Source organism: Epinephelus moara, chromosome 4 (assembly GCF_006386435.1).
Source record: "Epinephelus moara isolate mb chromosome 4, YSFRI_EMoa_1.0, whole genome shotgun sequence".
Classification (NCBI taxonomy): Eukaryota; Metazoa; Chordata; class Actinopteri; order Perciformes; family Serranidae; genus Epinephelus; species Epinephelus moara.
In genome coordinates this window covers 30,714,019-30,737,184 of record NC_065509.1, presented here as the reverse complement: position 1 = coordinate 30,737,184, position 23,166 = coordinate 30,714,019, and the positions used below count along the sequence as shown (strand labels likewise).

Genomic DNA, 23,166 nt, shown 5'->3' with positions numbered 1-23,166 from the left:
TGCTTTTATTTAGTCAGAATCTCATTTTCACTTAGGCGTCCCAAGATAATTTGACTGCAGTATTTTCACTTCCTCTATTCTCACATTTACATACATCATGTGCTTCAGCAGACTTCACAAGATTAGGTCCAACATCAACAAAAGCGCCGGAGTTATTCTTAATCACAGTATTAAGAATTTTCCATGCAGCCTTAATGTTATTTTTATTTTCCTTCAACTTTTTATTGAGATATTTATTCTTAGCTTGTCTCATTATGACTGTCATCTTATTTTTATATGTCTTGTTTTTCATTCCAGTCTACTTACTTCTATATTTCATACCTGTATTTTTTTTCTAACAGGCTTTTAGCAACTCTTTTGTTATCACACACCATTAGAGACCATTCTTGTCAGACAGTGATGTGTTTATTCACCTCTTCTTCATATGCTCTGTCTCCAATCATTTTTTACCTTTTTTATTACCTCACCTGTTCTTAACCAAACAACTTCAGGTCTTTTTACTTCCTCATAGTTTGGCAGTGATCACTTGTGCCATTTATTAGCACTCGCCACCACATTTCCTATGATACCGGTAGAGAAGAAGAAGTTTTGTGACCGTACTGTGCTCCAGACTCAACTATAGCCTGGCAGTTATCATAAATGTCCCAGGAGGTTGATAGCGAAGTCTAGATCCGGAGCATTGATTGCAGAAGTCCAGCAAATTTCCCAGCTCAGTAAAGTGAGACCCCTGTCGATGATTTTCTTCACCATTTCACATTTTGCTGTTTTTCAGTCTGTCAGCGGTGCAGAGAAGGCTGCCAGCGAGATTGCATCACTGTATTAAGTCATAGGAAATACAGATACTGCAAGTAAAGTCGAGGCAGAGTCTATAAACTGTTGAAATGCTCGTTATATTTGCTGACAGCACGGCAACTGTGCAAGAGCGGCTGGATGTAACTTAATTAGCCGTGTGTCTCTCTTATCAAACCTGTTTAAACAAAAACCTATGCATTGTTGTATTGATAAGAGTTTTCTTTGAAAATATATTTAGTTTTATTTAATTAGGCCTAAAGTAGGGACACATCCTCAGCAGGTTTGTGCATGGCAAACAGGTTTTTAACAGTTTGTGACACTTAAAGAGACAGTTCACCCCCAAATCAAAAATACATATTTTTCTTCTTAGCTGTTGTACTATTTATTGATCTGGATTGTTTTGGTGTGAGATGTGGGGTGATGGGGATAACGGCAGTAGAGATGTCTGCCTTCTCTCCTATATAATGGAACTAGATGGCACTCTGCTTGTGGTGCTCAAAGCACCAGAAAATACACACAAAAAAATCCAACAGCAATGTCTCTTTCCAGAAATAATGACCTGGTCACTCAAGATAATCCACAGACCTTGTTGTGAGCAGTTTCTTTCTACCGAACCACACTCACCAGTTGTATCACTGTGCAGAAGGAAGCGTGCATCTACGACGAGAGGCTCGTGCTCTTAACAGCGTAAGTTGTTAACAATGGTGTCCTCATTGGCTGAGCTGTAACTTCAATAAGCACAGTAGTGCTAGGTGAGCAGTAGATGTACACTTATGTCTGTGCGATGGGCCTGGTCTCACTCCGAAGTCATTGAAATCCAGCGCTTGGGCAGTGACTTGTGGCATCAGGAACCAACGGAAAAAGATGTCCTATAATGTCGGCATGATACACGGCCGGTTACCGTTTTAGTTTAATGGCGCCCAGAGGCATCAGGGGAAAACATGATGGGACAAGGATGAAAGTTAAGGCGGCGAAAGTCTTATTGAGGCGGGCCAGAGGGGCATTGGATGGGTCCAACAACCACCGACCTTCCCTGCCAAGAGAGTGGTGTTTGCGTCCTGTAACATTCTACATCCTTTTGTCGCCTAAACCTAACCGTGTTTTTGTTGTCTAAACCTAACCACATGCTTTTGTTGCCTAAACCCAACCTTGTGTGTTTGTTGTTGAAGGTAAAAAAAACGTCAGTTTGCGGTATAGACTTTATTTGAGTGTTACATTTCCTGTGAAAACGGCAGTCATCTTCTTGGTGTAACGCTATAGTGCCCGTTTGCGTCAATGTAGCGAGTGTGACAATTGGTTAATTAACGGTTGTATTTACATTCATAACACCTGTGAGCAGAGTGATTTTACTGTTACAAGTCCCAGTGATGTTATACTCTATATCAGCACTCACGGAATGCCTCTCATCCAATCAAATTACTCGGTCGGAACTAACTGTTGTATAATGTGCCACACCAGGCACTTTGGACTGAACCTGTGTATTGGAAGGTTCCGAGCCAACAAATTGAAGCTCAGACTGCTCACTCTGTGTTTGTCAAGTGGCTTTATTAAGACTTTTAGAAGCTGTCCTACCTGTCGTGCTGCATCTGGGCTCTCACCCCACCCATGACAAGTTATGAATATTATATTCCATTTTTCCCCCTAAATCCTACACACTGGACCTTTAAAGCAACTTCAAGGAACTTTCATTCTGTGTTGATTTTGGTGGCCACTGTGGACAAAAGTGGTAGTGTTTCCCAGAATGAAGATTGCTTTCCCCCCACGAGCCCCACCCATGGATGATAAAAGAAAACTGGATACAGTTGGCACATGAAGCCAAAAACAGTGTTTAAAATACCTGGATTCCAGTTTAGGGCTCCGCTAACTTGAATGGGGATGAAATGATTTAATCTCGCAGCTCATCAGGACTTTCCAAATGTTATCCAACCGAATGGATCCAACCATTTTGTGAGGGCTGTGACGTTCAAAAAAATGTATCTACTGATTCACAGACATCTCTAATGGGAAAAAGGCCCAATGGCCCAATGGCATCTGACCTGGTGTCATCTTCTTGAAAAAAGAGAACTTGACACGGTGTCCCAGAATGTCAACAACCAATGCACCCAGGGTACCTTGCACTCCGTATGTTGAGATGGAAAGTCCATGACCAGAACGTCAATATGTGACAAGGTCGGAGTGACAATGTGTTGTCGCGATGATTCGTCTGGCAGGTGTAGTTCAGTAGAAAGAAAATAGTTTCTACATGAAACTGCTCACAACAAGGTCTGTGTATTATCTTCAGTAGTCAGGTCATGATTTCTGGAAAGAGACATTGCTGTTGAGTTTTTCAAGCTGAGCGCCATCTAGTTCCATTATACTGGAGGAATGGCAGACATCTCTTCAGCCGATATCTCCAACACTCTGCAACTCAAACCAAAACATTGTAGACTGATAAATAGGACTACAGGTAAAGGGAAAAATGTGTATTTTTGATTTTGGGGTGGACTGTCCCTTTAACGTAATGCTAAAGGAGTCTGAAAACATTCAGAAATACTGGTGAATTGCAAACATGCCCACACTGGCGTGATATTTAATTATGTTGTCCCCAATAGATGTTGCACATCTGAAAGGAGTGTTATTTGCTATGAAAGTGATGTTAACAGCAGGAAATCTAAATTAAACTACAAGCTGTTGATGTGAATCAGTTTCAGCTGCTTTTTCATTATAATATATACACACGGGGAAATGTAGCTCACCCTCTGCAGAGGTGGGACAGTTTTCATTCCCCATGTACATACACAGTCTAGACAGATTGCCACTCAGTGATGGTTCTTCCTGATAAGAGCTATCAGACATGTCCATTTACATCCTGATTGGATGGAACTGAGTCAGTGTGTGTGTGTGTGTGTGTGTGTGTGTGTGTGCGAGCGTGTGTGTGTGTGTGTGTGTGTGTGTGTGACGTCAGTTCTTTGTTTCAAGAATTCATTCTGGGATCATCTCTCAGCATCACCATCAGTCAACACTTTGGCCTGTAACTTTCTTACTTTAACTTTCCAGAGCTCTGTTTTTTCCCAAGTTTAGTTTGGTAAATCAACCTGACCATCATTTTTATGCATTGTAAAGCCTGTCTTCACTTTTCAACAAAGTGAAATCAATCATCCCAGATGGGAGGCATATTTTGGGGTGATCCAATTGAAAGTAATTTGGCACTTAAGAGGGAGAAAGAGTCTGTTTCTCTGCGTTATTTTGCCCAATTATGATCAAAACAGCTCAAGAAGTAAACAAGTCATCACTGAATGAACACTTGCAACAAAACCCTCTAGGGCCACCATCAGGCCAGTGTTGATCAAAGACCCATTTAAAGTTTTTTTTAGGTACACACTTTGGTTAAATTGAACAATCTGTGCTGCGCCAGTGTTTCTCCAAACTCATAATTTGGCCTGAAATTCTGGACTCTTATGTTCCATGAAACAATCTGTCTGTCTTATGTTTTGTTCAGAATCTAACCAAGTGAATATTTAAGTGAGTTAGTCAAAGTTTGGAAGACGTTTGCAGAGGGGAAGTTACTCCACTCTTCAAAGATTTTTTTGCTGTAAAACAATGACTTGGTGGACAGAATTGACATGTTTCCCTCCCAGTTATACTATTTTTATGAGTTTAAAATGTTCAGAACACACACAATGGTCTTGATGTGATATGTAGAGGACAGGACTGACCACAGGCTCAAATCTATAGTTAAACATTAAAGGTTCAGTATGCTTATCTGGAGAGAGATTATTGATTGTTGAGTCTTATTCCCAGGTCGCTGAATACCAACGACCTTGGGTGGTAGTTGGACTAAACAACCAAACACAAAGCGTCAGTATACACACATTTCCACCAAACACTTTTGGTATAGTACCTTTGGAACCAAGGGTAATCCTTCAGACATGGTACTCTTAAATGTGGGCGGGGTTGTTGTCAATCACTGCTCCGTCCAGCACTCACTGTATTTCCTCCTTTATCAGTCTGTTTATCGTCCACAGAGCGAGGTGGCACACCGACATTTTCAGAACACAATAGGACAGGACAGGTTGGAGCGTTTCTCTTGATGGGATATTTAAAGATATTGAGTTTGTGCATTTAGTTCTTCCAAGGCAAGCTCAGGAGTTTAGTGTTGCTGGAGCCGACATTTTTTCTTCAATTGAGGATTGGGGTAGATGCAGTTCACATAATCCAGTCAAAATGTATATATATTTTTAAATGCTTATAGATCCACTCGTTACGAAGACATTGAAATTTAAGATGAGCTGATGGATTTGCGTCGTCAACTCGTACATTGAGTAACATTACAAGTTAACGTTCCACCTTTAAAGTTGCCGGCAGTCGGCCCAGAGAATTATTTTTTTCTCTGACTCCAGCTTCTGCAAGAGGCAGCAAAACATCCTTTCATTTATAGTTACAGTTCACCAATAAAACTCTCCACGGTATGAACAGTGGTTACATGAGCCTCAAAACCAGCCACAACTCAGCCCTGAGCAGAGTGACCGTCCTCTGTTGACCAATCAACACACTGCAGTATTCACAGCTCCACCTTTTAGTACTAGATCTGTGTGCTAGATACCCCAAAAGAGGGGGGACCCAAAATGGGGACGGTACAGAGCGGTTCCATTGGTACCATCCACAACTTTTCACAGAGGAAACCGAAAAAAAAAAAGTACCGAACTGAACTGTATCACTCCGTGCTGCTTGATGGAAACAGGGCTTACTTAACAACATGGGAATGAGACTCACCAGTCAATTATCTTTATCCAGCATTATGCACTGCACTTTTAAATCCTAAATGTGACAGTCTATATTCTAAATTGGGAGTGACAGGTGGATTGTTTTTTCATAATATCAGATAATCTCATGTCATATGCTCTTGTATTCTTCTAACCCAATAGGTAGGCAACCTGTGGCTCTGCAGCCACATGCGGCTCTTTAGCCCCTCTCCAGTGGCTCCCTGTGGCTTTGACATAAAAAAATCATATGGAAATGAATAGCGTTTATTTTTTAAAACATGTCACTGTTGTAGGCCTAACGAAATTCTTGCATTCTCTAACTGTAAAAATGTATAGCCTTTACCTTCATGATAAGACTCACATATGTTTTGCAGCTCCAGACAGATTTCATTCTTAAAATTTTTTGGTCAAAAATGTCTCTTTTGATAGTCAAGGTTGCTGGTCTAACCATTTCATGCAAAGTTATATTTCTTTTGTTGTACTTTTTTAAAGGTTTGCCACTACAAGGTCTCCCTTAATACACAGAAATCCAGTGGGTTCCTGTGGTTAGCTGTAATGAGACTAGAAAGGGATCATATGAATTCTCTGCATATTTTGGAGAGAAGGAGACAAAGCACATATGGTATCAGTTAAGAAAGACATTCCATACTAACATTTTTTTAATACAACATATTTTAAGAGGTCTACGGGGCATTACGTCATCCGAAAGATATACGTTTTTTTCACATTAATTGTGAAGAGAAAGTAAATGTAAGCAGGTGGAAACTTCTGTCACGAGATCCTGTGGGAAAAACTTCCACCCAAACCTCAGACACAGTGTGGAAGACAAACCGAGAGCTCATTCATTTGTTTGTTCATTGCAGCTGCACATTACATTTTTATCAGGATTTCTATATTGTTGTTATGGTGCCGACCCTGAGACTCGTAACATTTATGATAATTGGTCTCGTTGATGAATCACAATGCGAGCATTTGGAAAAGATTATGAGTTTTGTATCACAGTGAGTGAATAGCTAAAACATTCCTGCAGTTCCATCAGGATCATTTCCTGCAGACCATCTAACTGTGACTAAGACTGTAACAAAGACAGGAGCCTATATCTCCACATTCTTCTCTCCAACAATGGGAAACTCCTCAAGGTGTAAACAGGCCTCATTTTACCTGTGTGCAGTGTACAAAGCTGGATGCATTTTGCCTGTTGCTAAGTTACAGCTGTATTGTTGTTTTGGATTAGCTTTGTGTCCATTGCTGTTGTGTTGTGCACGGCCGAGGCTTACAGTATAAATTGCCATTGCTTGACTGCTTTGGCCCATTAGGAGGTCTCAGTGTAGCTGTTATTTGTATAGCAAGCTGAGCTTAAGGTCTTTATCATTTACGTGAGGACATCCTCAAGTCACTGTAGAGTGGGTTTACTATTTATTTGGCGGATTTTTCTTCAGTCTGACTCCTCCGTGTTATTGTCAACAGAGTAAACAAAGCATGGTTAGGATGCTGAAACGCTCCCAGCCAGTGACAGCATTTTTATTAGCGCCAGCAGCACAGCTTGATAATTCCAGGCTATCACAACATCTGACGCCCCTCTCCGTATGCTTCACTGTTTGCTTTTCTTTTTGTTTATGGGCTTAAAAAAGGTTTAAACCCTGTCCTCTGTGGGATAAACTGAACCATTTGGGATTTGATTGATGTGATAAAAACTTGGAAGTTGTGATAAATTATTTTCCAAATGTGTTTCATTGGATGTAAACATGAGTGCAGTGGGTAAAAGAGTAACGGAGGTTCCTCAATCGTATGTGAACAGAGGTACATTTATCAGAATATAACTGAATATACGATATCCATTAAGGTTACTTGACTTTTAGACTGCCATGTGCATGGATTGGTGCCCTGTTAATTTAACATAAAAGCAACACAAACTTACACATATCTAAATTTCACTATTTGATTTTTACTTTTACTTGACACCGGTGCTGCAGCTGATATTAAGTCTCAATACTGTGGCAACTGAAAATCAAAATATATTCAATTTTTAGTGATGCAAAAGAAAGAAACATACCTCTACACATGTCAGGGTTCCCACGGGTCCTGGAAATACTTGAAAGTTTGTGAATTTGAGGAAAAAATGAAGGCACGAAAATGACACAAATACCCATGGGTCATTGAGAGTGCTTGAATTTATATATTTTGTATTTTGTGCAAGAATAAAAATTCTCTTTCTCTATCGCTCAGCTTACACAATGCAGTGTTTTTCTTTTCTGTGTTACAGGCGGTAGTAGTCTGTCGTCACTGTGACACGGCACAGCTAAGAAGTGTCGACACATTCAATCCTCTGTCTCCTTTAATTCTTCGTGGCACAGATTCAACAAGGTGCTAGAAAAATTCCTCAGAGATTTTGGTCCATATTGACATGATGACATCACACAGTTGCTGCAGATTTGTCAGCTGCACATCCATGATGTGAATCTCCCGTTCCACCACATCCCAAAGGTGCTCTATTGGATTGAGATCTGGTGACTGTGGAGGCCATTGGAGTACAGTGAACTCATTGTCATGTTCAAGAAACCAGTTTGAGATGATTTGAGCTTTGTGACATGGTGCGTTATCCTGCTGGAAGTAGCCATCAGAAGATGGGTACACTGTGGTCATAAAGGGATGGACACGGTCAGCAACAATACTCAGGTAGGCTGTGGTGTTTAAACCATGCTCAGTTGGTACTAAGGGGCCCAAAGTGTGCCAAGAAAATATCCCCCACACCATTACACCACCACCAGCAGCCTGAACCGTTGATACAAGGCAGGATGGATCCATGCTTTCATGTTGTTTACACCAAATTCTGACCCTACCATCTGAATGTGGCAGCAGAAATCCAGACTCATCAGACCAGGCAACGTTTTTCCAATCTTCTATTGTCCAGTTTTGGTGAGCCTGTGTGAACTGTAGCCTCAGTTTCCTGTTGTTAGCTGACAGGAGTGGCACCTGGTGTGGTCTTCTGCTGCTGTAGCCCATCTGCTTCAAGGTTGGACGTGTTGTTGGTTCAGAGATGGTCTTCTGCAGACCTTGGTTGTAACAAGTGGTTATTTGAGTTACTGTTGCCTTTCTATCATCTTGAACCAGTCTGGCCATTCTCCTCTGACCTCTGGCATCAACAAGGCATTTTCACCCCAAAAACTGGCGCTCACCCTAAACCCTAGAGATTGTTGTGTGTGAAAATCCCAGTAGATCAGCGGTTTCTGAAATACTCAGACCAGCCCGTCTGGCACCAACAACCATGCCACGTTCAAAGTCACTTAAGTCACCTTTCTTCCCCATTCTGATGCTTGGTTTGACCATGTCTACATGCGTAAATGCTTTGAGTTGCTGCCATGTGATTAGCTGATTGGCTATTTGTGTCAAGGAGCAGTTCAATAGGTGTACCTAATAAAGTGGCCGGTGAGTGTATGTGGTGTATTGACTCATTAAACAAGCTTTCAAAGGATAGAAAAATTTTTAGTCCTCCTTCAAGTGCTTCTCTCTGTCATCCATGCGTGAGTAAAGACACTCTAATTATATATGTACTGTCTCTGAGAGGCTGGCCAATCAGATTGCAGTGCGAGCCGGACTCTGACGTAAACCCGCCCCTCCCCCAGCCTCTAGTGTGCACTTCCTCGTCATAGTTCCCGTTACTACGGTGACTGTTGAGCACCGTCACCGGTTGGCGGAGCTGCTATGACATCAGAGGTGATATCGGGAATTCCTCTCCCTGTGGGGCTCCGTGTGACGGCGGAGCGGAGCCTCTCAGACACCGCTGGGAGGAAGCAGCACGTACGGTATACACGTGAGGCGTCAAGTTTCACGTTTGTACGCTTCCTGCCCGTGTTTTCATCTGAGCCCCGGCCCGCTGCGGGAGGAGATGTGTCTGTGAGGGCTGTGGCAAAACAAGTTCATGAGAGAGAAGTTAGGGAGAGAGACAACATGGTCAGCTGCATCTTCATCTGCATTTCCTGCTCATAAACAGTGTGAGAGCTGTGACTGCTGCTGAGGTGACCCGAGCAAGGCCGACTGCAATGTAAGTGTGTGTGAATGGAAGCTCAGCTGAAGATAATGAGTTACACTGATAGGAAATTAGAGGTGATGTTAATGAAGAAGAATTACCCAAACTATCCGGCAATATATCTCAGCAAGTAGTTTGGAAACTTGGGCAAAAGATGTCCCTTAAAGTTGAGTGTTGGTTTTAAAACCACCTTAAGGACAGAAATGAATTGAGAGTGGGAAATGAAAGTGTCTTATGTTCAGTGACCTTCTCAAAACTGGTCTGTTTGCAGAGACAGCATTGATTATCTTTTATCTTGAATCTGTGATGTAGAAACAAAACAGCCATATGTTGACATTAATTTAAGTTTACCTCCACTGACATGGGTCTTTACTTATTAACTCCATCTGTCCTAAATTCTAGTCTTACTTTTTCATGTGTTTGTCCTGTGTATGCTTTCTGTGGATTTTGCGTCCCTCATTTGCCCGATGAAAGTGGCCTGCAGTGTTTAGAAAAATCTAGTTCTTCACATGAAAAATGTTTCATCTTAAAGTGAGGTTATGTGTGGTTATTTGTGCGCCAATTTCTGATCCAAGCAACTATGCACAAGCTGATTTTGAGCTGAAAATGCTGTTTTTATATTTGGATAAAATACTAATTCTGTTGCAAATGCCAACAAGAATCTCTGTGATTATGTGTACACTGAAAAAAAGATAATTTAGTGTGACTTTGTTCCTCTTTAAAAGACAAATCTGGTGATACTTAATCAACAATTGTAAAGACCAAACCCAAACCATTGCATGCACACCTGAATTAAGTTGTATGCACTTTGCTGAATAGGTCTAAACCTGACCAACAAGTTCTTGGCTGCAATGAATGCATACAAGCAGTCTTTCTGTAAAGCTCTGAAAAGTTCACAGCCATATGACTAACTTCACATGATATAGGAAACACAAACCACCTTTTCATGCCTCTCTCTCAGCCTCAGGCTTGTGTGCCCATCACACTTTCACACACACAGTGACTATTTGTTGTGCATTTCTCAGTACAAGTCATTGAATCAGTTTCTGTTTGTGCCCCGACTCGACTGTGTGTATTCAATCCCGTCATTGACCACGTTCTCTGGACAGTCAATCTTCACTTCGCACCGACACCCAAGTCTGGCTGACCTTGTCACGGGGCTTTGCCATAGAAGGGATCAGTGACAGTGTACGGACACACTGGCAGCTCAGATGTCTGCTCGCCGAGCTCCTGGGGCTGCTGGCAGGTCGTCTTTAAATAGATAAGCACTTTAGTCGTATGCCAGAGAGGGGCCCTGACCTCTGAGCAAGGTGATTTCTCAAGTCTATCTGCGTCTCAGAGGGTGATTCAGCAAAACACTGCTACTCTCTAATAGCTCTCAGGGTTAAAGGGAGAAGGAACAGGAAGATTACTGCGCTTCTTTCTTCCCCTTTTCCCGCGGAGAATTTAGCTAAAATGTCAGCTTGGAATGAAAAAATTGCCTTATATAGCAGTGCAATCAGTATCTTTGAGTTTTAAGATAACCTAACTTGTTATAATTTTTTTTGGCGCTACATAAATAAAAGATGAACACTTTGGAAATGCTGATTCCAGTTTTCCCAATTTTCTGACAACTGACAGCCCACATTTAAACTAACTAACGAATAGCAAAATGGATGAGCAATAATTATTGAAAGTTAAACTAAGACCAAACTGAAATCCTGCTTGCTGGCCCTAAAACAAAAAGAGAAATGCTGCTTAATAATCTGAGGAATTTAATTCCCTGGAGGGAGACAAGGTGACAAGTCTGGGCATGATCCTAGATTCAGATCCTCAGAGTCCCACGTTAACATGGTGACAAAAACACAATTTTTCCACCTCAGAAACATCGCTAAAGTGCGCCCATTTCTAAATGAATAAGATGCTGAGAAACTGATTCATGCACTTTCTACTGGCCTCCCGAAAAACACCACTCAGAGACATCAGCTCATTAAGAACTCTGCAGCTCAGCTATTAACCAGAACCGAGAGGAGAGCACATCAGGCCAGTCTGAGCTGCTCTGCACTGACTTCCTGTTCCATATTAAAGTGATTCTGCTGTCCTCCTCCGTGTATACAAAGCCCTACATGGGCTGGGGCTGAGCTACATCACTAACCCCCTTGTTAACTACTTGCCTCCAAAAACACTGCAGTCATCTGCTGCTGGTTTAGTGGAGGTTCCCAACAACAGCCGGAAGAAGATCAGGGATGCACTTACCTATAGATGTCAGGGAAGCTAGCTCGCTAAATATTTTTAAAAGAAAGCTAAAAACATATCTGTTCACCTTGGCCTTTAACTCGCTCTGACTTCCTGACACAGGTCTGAATCTCTTTCTTTTTATGCTTCACGCTGCTGCAACTCTTTTAAAATTATACTTGATTTGATGATTTATAGTTTTAAAACTTTATGATTTTCACTCAGTGCTTATACTGCCCTTATTGTAAAGCTGTTTGTGCTGCATTTCTTGTATGAAAGGTGCTATATAAATAAAGGTTATTATTATTATTCTTAATAGGGTAATCATCAGAATATTATTACTTAACTTAATTTTTTTCCAAGATGTCAGGCACAATTGTGGCGTACAGCCCAGGTAAATAGAAAAGAAATATAGATGAAACAAAAGGGTGTAAGGAAAAAGGGTTACAAATATTAAATTAAATAAGAAAAAAGATAATTTAAAAAAATACAATGTGTCTCCTTTCAGTTGTATTATGTTTATGAAATTAGTTTTGATTTTTTTTTTTTTTTTTAATTTGTATTCTTGTTTCATATCTATTAGAGTCCACCCTTCCCTAATGATCTATGTAATCTAATTGGTACTTTTGTGTGACCTGCTTTTGGTGGTGGTGTGTAAGAGAGACACCAGTGATGGAACAAATGAGAGAAAGACCTATAAATAATATGAAATTAAATGTATACGTGGATGAAATGTTGTGGGGATTTGGAGGTTTAATTGGAAGATGCAGGGTTTGGAGGATAATCACCATATTAATCAGTTATAATTGTTAGTTGGAGTCCTTGTTTAATCTCTGATGTATTCAAATGTAATCAGATCTCGGAGCACTCTCAGGGGCTAATAATAGTAATAATAAAACTAGACACGTAGGAGTTAGAGGTTTTTATCTGCAGTGAAATGTGCAGGTACCAGAGGGTGAATATCTGTAGTTGTGTATCTGCTGGCTGCTGTCGTAAGTCTAAAATGTAGTTTTACTCTTCTCTCCCCAGACCGTCTGCCATGTTCTCTGATGCCCTAGAAGCAGCTGGGCGGGTGGAGGGCCTGCCGCTGTCCTCCCCGCCACCACTACCAGAGCTAGCGGAAGAGGAAGCAGAGGCATCGGCGGAGAGGGGCCCAAAGAGACGAGGCCGCTACCGGAAAAGCCTGCAGCTTTTAAAGCCCTTCAGGATAACACACAAGTAAACAAAATTGTATTTAAGATCACACGTTGACTCTCTGACAGTGAGCCAGATAAATGCATAAAGACATACAGGCGATGTCTTAGGCTGGCACACTGACAGACAGATACCCATTTAAACACGCGCATAGACACACAGCACATTTGTTGTGTTTGCTGCTCTGTGTGCTGACTGTTAGAGAGTAGCAGGAAGTCATGATAAGGGATGGGAACTTATCCCCCAGCGACAGACAGCCCCATGTTTGAACATACGCCGACTGATAAACCGCCCCTGAACTTTATTTTTTTTCACTGCTCTTTCAGATTTCTGTGAAGAGCGTGCAAATTACTGTTCAAACACTGCAGGCATGATTCACCTTTCATTGACTCTGGCGGGCAAAGGCGCCTCTTCTCTCTCAGCAGCCTCCATGGGCCTGCTCCCCCAACATAGCACCTCTGTGTATGCCTGCACTTTTAGACATCTCACCCATTTCCACGTCTCCTCCTCTATTCCAGGCACCAGCACCCAGTCGATAACGCCGGCCTCTTCTCATTTATGACTCTGCACTGGCTCTCCCCGCTGGCACTGAAGGCCTACAGGGCGTCCAGCTTGTCTATAGATGATGTGTGGGGACTGTCTTGCCATGAAGCGTCTGAGATCAACTGCCAAAGGTGAGGTAACTGTGACACGGCTGAGGTTTGCCTCATGAAAGTGACCTGTTCAGAAAAGTCTTTGATGCTGAAATGTGAGAACGGTTTGTCTAAGTGAGGTTTCTGTTTGTGAGTTGTTGGATATCTCATCCAAGCAGACACATGCAAACTGCATGAACTTCACATGCCAACAAGAATCTAAGTGATTATGTGTAAACTGAAAAAAGAAAAATCAAGTCAGGGTTCCTACAGTTGTGGAAAACCTGGAAAAGTCATGAAATTAGTAAAAAAAAAAATAGTAGAAAGGTATGGAAAAGTCACTGGATTTTGTTGTTTGTGCTGAATGTTGCTGAAATTGTTACAGTAAGCTTGCAGGGATAAACTTACATGTAATTTAACATAACGGTGAATTTGTTCTCTCTAAGTTAGCCGCTGACATGACGTAGCTCTAACAGGCGTCAATTTAGGGCTGCACGATATATCGTTTCAGCATCACCACTGCAATGCACAATAGTCGCATCGAAGGACGTGCAATGTCAACGAAGACAAATCAACTCAGACAATTTATTTGGTGCTTGATACAAATGGAAAACTTGCACTGTTCTCATTTTCTATGAGTTATACTGGCCAAGCCTTCCGCTTTTAGACGCTATGTGTATGTTTGATGTAAGCAAGATTCTCCTGTGCAAGTGTGTGTGTAGAAAAGTACCGTAACCAGGCCGGCAAGTGCAGCAGACACAGTGAAGTGTATGCGTTTCTGAAATGACAATTTTATTATGGTTCTTTGAAAGGAAAAGTTCCTAGAAAGGTTTTGAAAATGTGTAAGAACCCTGCGAAGTGTATTATTCCTCCTTAAAGGATAAGGCTGGCTGTACTTCCTTATATCAATACAAATCTCATGTGAAAACCAAATCCCCGCTATCACTTGATTCTACCAACAAGTATTTAACATGTATCCAAAGCCTGAAACAGCTCATTCCTCTTTGCTATAGACTTCCATCATTGTCCAACAACTATTGGAAAAAATGCACCAGTTGACATGTTCCTTCATTACCATGAACATTAGGGCTTTGTGGTTTATTTCTAGTCAGTCACATGTACAGTGTTGCTGACATAAATACATGGCAACTGAGAATAATCTCCAACAAATCCACTCTTTACTCCTGTGTGAGTAATGTTTGTGGAAAAAAAGTGCACTAGAGTGGAGCAGTTTTTGGTCTTTTCATGCAGTTTCATATTGCACAAACAGCAGACTGTGCAAGGCCTCTTTATTATACACTCAGACACCCAGCTTCAATGAGCACTGTGTGCCAGTTAGTTTGTGTTAACTTGATTTAACTCGTCTCTTACTTATTAGACTTGTTAGATCTTTAAATTTGATGCTTTGGTGTGTCCTGGAATAGATTTGAAACCCTTTTTGTTAAGTGGCCTAGCCCTTTTGTTGTCCGTGTATTTGAGGTCATTTCATCGTTATGTTTATGTTTATGGTGTAGCTGTGGCTCAGGAGGTAGAGCAGGTCGTCCACTAAGATTGGCAGTTCAATCTCCAGCTCCTGCAGTCTGCATGTTGAAGGATCCTTTGGCGAGACACTGAACCCAAATTGCTTTCGAAGGTTGTGCCATCAGTTTGTGAATGTGTGTGAGTGTTTGTACTGACTAGAAGGGACACTTTGTATGGTGTGAATGTGTGTGAGGTGAGGTGAATTTGACAAATAGTGTAAAAGTACTTTGAGTGGTCCGAAGACTTGCAGGGAACTTTAAAAGTGCAAGTCCATTTACTGATGTTATGGTTATAATTGATAATGTAAATAACTTTTTTATTCCTCAGCGCTGGAGATAGCTGTAGCTGAGGCATTATGTTTTTGGATTGTCCATCCGTCTGTTCGTCCATTCGTCCTGTTCTATTGACACAATATCTCAAGAATGGCTTGAGGGAATTTCTTTAAATTTGGCAAAAACGCCCACTTGGACTGAGAAATAAGTTGATTAGGATGTGATGGTCAAAGGTCAAGACCTCACAAAACATGTTTTTTCCTATGACTCAAGAATTCATTTGCTAATTGGAGACGTGATGACATTTTATATCCAAAAAGTCAAAGGTCAGCTTTACTATGACATCGTAAATTCTGCATAAAGCATTTTGCTGGCCATTACTCAGCGTCATATCTCAGGAACAGAAGGGGAGACATTTGGTCAGACACTGAACTGGTGACATTAATCTGCAGTGCCCACCTTAAAGCTGTGCTGACTATACAGATCTTTGTGTTGCTGGGGGGAAGATATGTGTGAAGTGTCCATGTTTTCACAGACATAGATGTATGACTGGAGCGTGGAGGCATACAACTGTGGAGCGGTAATTCCAGTTTCCACATAGCCTACTTGCTGTATATTTACTGTATGAGTTCCTGTTGTAATTCCTGTTGGCCACTTATTGTCTATATAAGGTATCCCAACTTTCCACTCTGGGTGACTCCCTTATCCAGTCACACTCTGAGGAAGATCCAGTGTGGGCCAAAACTGGACTGTGTTTTGTTAATGAACAAAGGCATTTTAACTGTGCATCCAGGGCTTAATGCTAGTGTGCCTGAAGTAAGCCCAGTGGCTTCTCTTTTTCCCAAAGATTGACATGTTTGACTTCAAGAGCACCTCAAATTCACCTGGAGTTTACGAATTTACAACCATGAGCGCCCTGTACTTTCTCTTTTTGCACATGTGCAATCTACCGATTTGCAATTAATCAAAATACTAATTAAAGTGCAGTGAACCTGGGACTTCTTGGGCCCCTGAGCACTCACCTCATCAAGTCAATATTACAACAAAGTCAGAATGGTGCTGTAATCCTGTAAATCAAGTAGTCATGTTTTGTAATATAAACACACATTATAGTCCCGTTTCCACCAAACACTTGCGGTATGGTACCTTGGAGCCAATGGTAACCCTTCAGAAATGGTACCTAGACCCAAGGTCTGTTTAGTGTTTCCACCACAAACAGTACTCCTCTATGTGGGCAGGGTTGTTGTCACTCACTGCTTGAGGATCCACTTGTTACCAAAAGTCTGTGTCATCTAAGAGAGACAAGTAATGTTCCACCTTTAAAGTTGCTGGCAGTCGGCCATGTGAATTATTTTTCCTTGACTCCAGCTGTTGCTAGAGGCAGCAAAACATCCTGTCATTTTATAGTTACAGTTACTAATAAAACTCTCCACAGTATGAACAGTGGTTACATGAGCCTCAAAACCAGCCACAACTCAGCCCTGAGCAGAGTGAGCATCTGTTATTGACCAATCAACAGACTGCAGTGTTCACAGCTCCACCTTTTAGTACCACATCTGTGTGCTAGATACCCCAACAGAGGGGGGACCAAATATGGGGACGGTATGGAACGGTTCCATTGGTACCATCTACAACTTTTCACAGTGGAAACAGAAAGAAAGTGTACCGAAATGAACTGTACCATACTCGGTGGAAACGGGGCTTATGACACACAGAATGATCCTCTTAGGTGGAAAAGTCATATTTTTTGTTTCAAGCACTCAGTGGAGCTTATTGTATTCAGGTAACTTGATCTCCGTCACACTGCTTTGCTCTCACACTGTAGGGATTGTTTTCTTTTTTGAACAAATATTAGGCCTTCTTTGCTCTCCCTGCCCTAACTGTCAGCAGGTTCAAACCCCCCCTCTCTGTATCAATACTCCCTCCCGTGTCAACAACTGTGCAGGGTTGCGTGTGTTTGTTTACTCTGTGCAGTGCGTCTTAATTGATGAACATCCACTCTGTCTTTACCAATACAGGAACACTGTGCTGTGCAGGGTGACTGCTAAGAATAGCAGGGATTAGAGATTACAGTGAGAGTTAGTGCCCGACTTGGGTTGTTATGTCATTAACTCCTCCACCTGTGATGCACTGTCTCTCCCTGTCACATTCATTAGCTGTCATTGACTGGAGCCAGGCTGGAGCAGACCATGAGATAACAGTCTCTGTCTGCCTGCCTGCCAAACCACCACCAGAGAAACGCCCTGTAGTAGAGCACTAATTCTATGAATGAACAATAAAGTCTCACAATGAGCTTATTAGTGGACATTCAGTGTTTGCTGCTCACTGAAAAGAAAACCAATGCTTTTTCCATTACTCACATGCTGCCGAGTCATGGTTACTTGGCAGTATAGTGGAGGGTGACTATTTGAGGAAGTTCACTCTTGTATCTGGTGACAACGGTGTGGGTTGTTAACGACCAGTTCTGTTAAAAGGCTCTGGCTCACAGCCTGGAGGTTTAGTGCTGCTTCTGCTTTGTGTGTGCTAAAGAGCACATGAAAGGGACTAGGCAAAGGAGCACAAAGCTATCACATTGGCGCGGGTGGGCGTCGGTGTGCACGAACGCTGCAGAGTCACTGAAGACGGCAGGTCTTTAGTTTGTGTTTACATAGAAAGAACAGTTACGCAACCCCTCGATGCAAAGCAGAGATGATGGCTAGAGGAGGGGGGATGGGAAAAAGCACCCTGGGAGAGTTGACACTTGTTGGTGCTCAGTGAGGTGCGAACCTTGAACGCGATGTCCCGGCCAACACACTCTCGAAACATCAGCTTCGCCTGCCATCTGGCAAACTGAGACGATGGCTGTTAGGAACATTTCAGCCATGTTTAAAAGAAAATTGTTCCTTCTTTGGATCTCACACGGTTGCTCGGGTGCTTTCATTTTCATTTAGGTGTGACCACGCACACACTTAAAGATCTGCAAGTGTAGTGTGGAGTTTTTAAATCTTAGAATTTATGTTATACACGATGCAGGCTAATACAGACGACTTACAGACACTTCGGTATGAAGTGTATTAATACACTCAAGGGAAATTTAGATGCAAACACCTTTGTTTTTGCCCCCATTTTTCACAGGTTTAGTTGAAGATCTAAGACTTTTTATGCACACAAAAGACTCCTCAAATTTTTAGGTGCAAATTTGTTAAAATTCCATCTTCGTGAGCACGTCTCTTTTTAAGGGATAACCCAACATGCTGTGTGATCAAACAACACAATGCCACAGAGATCACAAGTTTTGAGGGAGTGTGCCATTCACATGCTTACTATAGGAATGTCCACCACAGCTGTTACCCTTGACCTGAATGTTCATAAGCCGTCTTCAATGTTATCTCCATGAATTTGGTCACACATCCAACCCGCCACACCACACCAGCTCAGGACCTCCACATCCAGCATATTCACCTGTATGATCATCTTAGACCAGCCACCCTGATAGCTGATGCAGCAGTTGATTTGCCAAACCTAAGAATTTCTGCTCAAACCGTGAGCAACCATCTCAGGGGAGCTCCTCTGCATGCTTGTTGTCCTCACCAGGGTGTTGACCTGACAGCAGTTCTCCATCATAACCAACCTGTATGGGCAGCTGCTCAGCTTCAATGGCATCTGGCACGTCAGAGAAGGCCTGTATACTCACCAAACATGTCACCGGTTTAGCCTGTTTTGGATGCCCTGGATTGGCGTGTTACAGTTCCTGCCAATATCCAGCAACTTCACAAAGACATTGAAGAGAGCCACAATCAACAACCTGATCAACTCTGTTACCCTTTTTCCATTGTCACTCTTGGCCACGCCGAGTAACTATCAGCCGTATTAGAAGTTGTGTCAAGTTAATTTCCTTATTATTGTATTTCCTTATTTTGCTGCTTCACAATCAAAGTTTGTACATAACAGAATAACCGGGGACTGTATTACTGAATTAGTGGAACTTTGTTAGCAGCTTCTCTTCAAAAAAATCAAGTCTAATGATATAGAAGGGAGCAAAGTAAAAGCAGAAACAGCCACAGTGAGATGTTGATGAAGAGCTGCAGACAACAGGCTCTTACTGCACCTCTGCAAACAGCTCACCTCCAACAGGTAAACTTCTTTTACCTGCCCTGCTGTGGAAAAACACATGCAGCAAAAATAACAGCAGCCATGGATCAGCACTCTGCTTTCAAACGTCATCACTCAAGACAAGCCATCATCAGTTTAAGACACACCTTTAAGAAGATAGCCCTGCTGTGCTGGGCTGACGGCCCAAGCCAAGCCAAGCCAGTCCATGCCTGTCGAAAAGGTGTATATGTGGAGGAGAAGTGTTGCACGGTGTGAGGCAAATGGTGTCACAGCAGTTACTGACTGATTCTTTGGGGTGTCTGTGACCAAAAATGCATTTCTGTATTACTAGTAATGTGAAATCCTATTTTTTTTTCCAGGATAAAACTGTACATTTCATCCCAATGCACACCTGTGTAGTAATGATGCTGTTTAATCAGTATCTTGATGTGCCACACATCTCAGATCTTTAATTTAAAGCCGTGAAAATGGGAGCAAAAACAAAAGTGTTGCTTTTAAATTTTTGTTCAGTGTATTAACCATTATTATATGTAGGTACATGTTAATTTGAGAGTGTACCTTTTATTGCTGCTCTTTCAGTACATTGTTCACCGGTCCTTGCCTGGTCCGCTGACAGGATTTAGCAACACCAAAATGTATGACTCTCATAGAAGGCTCATTACCGGTGGCTCAAGCTGTGCTCTGTGCAGCTATCGGCTTGCAAATAATTGTAATTTCTTAGATTCAACGCCATTTGACTTCAAGTAGTAATTATCAGGCTGTGTGAGAGTCTAGTTGGTTTAATGTTCTGTCGATCTCTGATACGTTTTTAATAAAGTCATTAGTGCGTAAATTACTTTCCGCAGCTGCTCCGCTGCTGCTTTATAGAGTCATTAGCAATGATGCATTTGGCCAACAAGATATTTTACCCTCTTCAAGGGGCATTATACAGCAATAAAAGCACATTAGCACATCTTTGGTAACATGTTTGGTAGTACCTGTCTCAGTCTAATTATGTGGTGCATCATGCATGATTGTGTACCCTAGGTCACCTTTACGTTATTATCAGCCAAGCTGCCTTAATTTTTCTTTTGTGATTTTCAACGGCCATGATTGCCTGCCAGACTGTTTGTATCCCCCATTGTGCCTCCGGGCAGTCTGATAAATTGGAAGCACATCTCTACAGCTTTTAATCAATGTAATTTAAAGAAAAATAACAGTACAAAAGTATTTTTATTCACTTATGATAATTTTACCCTTCAAAAATGCCAGCTTTTACATACAGTTAATTGGCACCATAAAGCCACTTTGCATAGCATTTATGTGCAAAGTAGAGAAATTATTTTGACCAATTGTTGAGAGTCATCATTCAGTAACTGGAATTCAGTAACAATGTAATGAGGTTTGGTCAAGCTGTGAGGTTTTTTTTTAGCTTGTCATCATTTTGTGCTCCTGCCCTCTGTTCCAGGCTCGAAGCTCTCTGGCACGACGAGCTGAAAAGACGAGGGCGAGAGGGGGCATCCCTGACAAGAGTCTTCTGGAGGTTCTGCCAAACCCGCATGCTGGTGGCCATCTTCTCCCTCCTCCTCACAATGGTGGCAGGCTTCGTCGGGCCCGTGAGTACCGTCCAAATCCTCCTTTCCCCCTATATTCCACTGATTATGCCTTTCAGCATGGTCGCTGGCTCGGAGTCCCAAGGCCGGGTGTATTTTCTGAAAATCGCTTTATCCCGTTTCACGCTGGTGTGGAAATTGAAATGAAAACATACTGGGAGATTACAAAGCCTTAGATAGTGACACCCATATTAATGTCGTAGATTAGCTGGTTTGTACCCGGTCACGCTTCGGTGCCATGCTCCAAAAAACGCCCATAGATGAGCCTTAGACAACAGAGGGATTCAAAGTGCAGATATTTATAAACGCTCCTTATCAGAAATTTTGAATAATCACCTCAAACTAAAAGGTAATTATGATTGGAATTCCCAGATTTGAATATAGCCGTCCCATTGTTCCTCGTGCTCTAAGCTGTTTATTTTGATATCACGTTATGCACACGCTATGTGCTTGCTACTACCCGCAACTAATAGTATTAACTGGATTTAGTTCTTACACAATGATGCATGTGTCTCACATTCCTGTCTGATTTATTCAGTGCACTTGCTGACGCATATGTGTTGTGCCTCACAAAATGTTGTTGGTCTTCTCATGTCTTCTCATATCGGGCCTTTAAATTGGCTGTGCAACCGTTCTCCCCAGTTGTTTCTGCTTATTTTACTCATATGATCTCTTATCTGTTGATTTAAAATATTCTCTTTCATCTTCTCATCTCATTTTTGTTCTCTTTCACATGGTTCCTGTCCCGCTTATCTCTATTTGTGGCATTTCCTATATCGTCCCCTCTCCTTTTATCTCCTTGTTATTTTTCCTCCTCCGTCTCCTGTCTCACTTTATCTCTCTCCACGTTTCTGCTTTTTCCCCGTGTTGTTGTTTTCTGCTCGTTTTTGTTCTGTTATTACTTCGCTTTACCTCCCCTCACCCTTTTCTCCCCGCTCGTCCCCAGGCCCTGCTGGTCCGAGCTCTGCTGGAGTACTCCCAGAGCGCAGTGAGCTGCGTGCCGTTCGGCCTGTCTCTGGTAGCCGGGATCTTCCTCATGGAGCTGATGCGCTCCTGGTCTCTGGCGCTCATGTGGGCCGTCAACTACCGCACTGCAGCACGTCTCCGTGGGGCCGCTCTTACTTTTGCATTCCACAAGATCCTCCGCCTACGCAGCACTAAAGACATCAGTCCAGGCGAGGTAGGTGATATAATCCTGGAGGGGACTCATCTCCAAATTAACTAAATCACCCTTTGCTGCAGGGCACCACATGCAGATGATTGAGATGGATTTAATTTCTGCTCTTACACCATTTCTGCTCAGATCTCGACAAATCCCACAGCCTGAGGGAGGGGAGGCTGTCTAAGATTAGTCATTACACAGCTTAAGAGGAATCATTGTCCAACAAGTAAACGTGGGAATAAGGACAACTGTATTTGCAAAATTGATTTTTTAGTCTTAAGGCCCAGACACACCAAGGCAACATCAAAGTACAAGTGCTGATGAAGGCCCACTGTTGCGTCGCTTTACATCCCCTATGTCTAAGCCAAAAAGTTACACTTGAACACACCGCAAAGATTACAGCCAAGGGCCAACTACCACGCATGTTCTGCTGCTGCGTGACAGGAAATAACTTTATGTCATCAGGCGGTGGTAGTCTGCATTTGTCATTCAAAAACTGAAACCGGAAGGCCGACTGGACGGACTCATGACACCAGTGAGCACATTAACAACACGGCCTGATGTTGAAAGAACAATGGATATTTACCATTTTGCATAACCACACAATAACACAAACAATTACAATCTGTCTTCTAAAAAATTAATCTAACATCATGTAACAAGTTTGTTTCAGTCTCATGCCCTCTTGACTTTAGTGGTTTGTTTGCTTTTCTCACTTCCATTTTCACATTCACCCATTCACACACACATTCTGGTGGCCATGGCTACCATAGATGGTGCTACCAGCTACTCCTTTTTCTTTAAACACACTCACATACCAATGGATGGATGAAACAGCCATTGTGTGCAATTTGGGGTTCAGTATCGTGTTCAAAGACACTTAGACCTGCAGACTGGAGGAGTCAGGGATCGAATCACTGATTTTC

General features: G+C 42.1%; 1 protein-coding gene across 2 annotated transcripts in view; it reads left to right on the top strand.

The window, feature by feature from the left end:
- Positions 1–9,212: 9,212 nt before the first annotated feature.
- wu:fb13g09 (ATP-binding cassette sub-family C member 5) overlaps positions 9,213–23,166 on the top strand; it is a 42,206-nt gene continuing 28,252 nt past the window's right edge. For both annotated transcript variants that reach the window (XM_050042099.1, XM_050042098.1), the window contains exons 1-5: positions 9,213–9,576; positions 12,805–12,993; positions 13,488–13,643; positions 20,934–21,081; positions 22,025–22,258. In XM_050042099.1, coding sequence (XP_049898056.1) covers positions 12,815–12,993; positions 13,488–13,643; positions 20,934–21,081; positions 22,025–22,258 — 717 coding nt within the window. In that variant the 5' untranslated portion in view covers positions 9,213–9,576; positions 12,805–12,814. The remainder of the gene's footprint in view (positions 9,577–12,804; positions 12,994–13,487; positions 13,644–20,933; positions 21,082–22,024; positions 22,259–23,166) is intronic.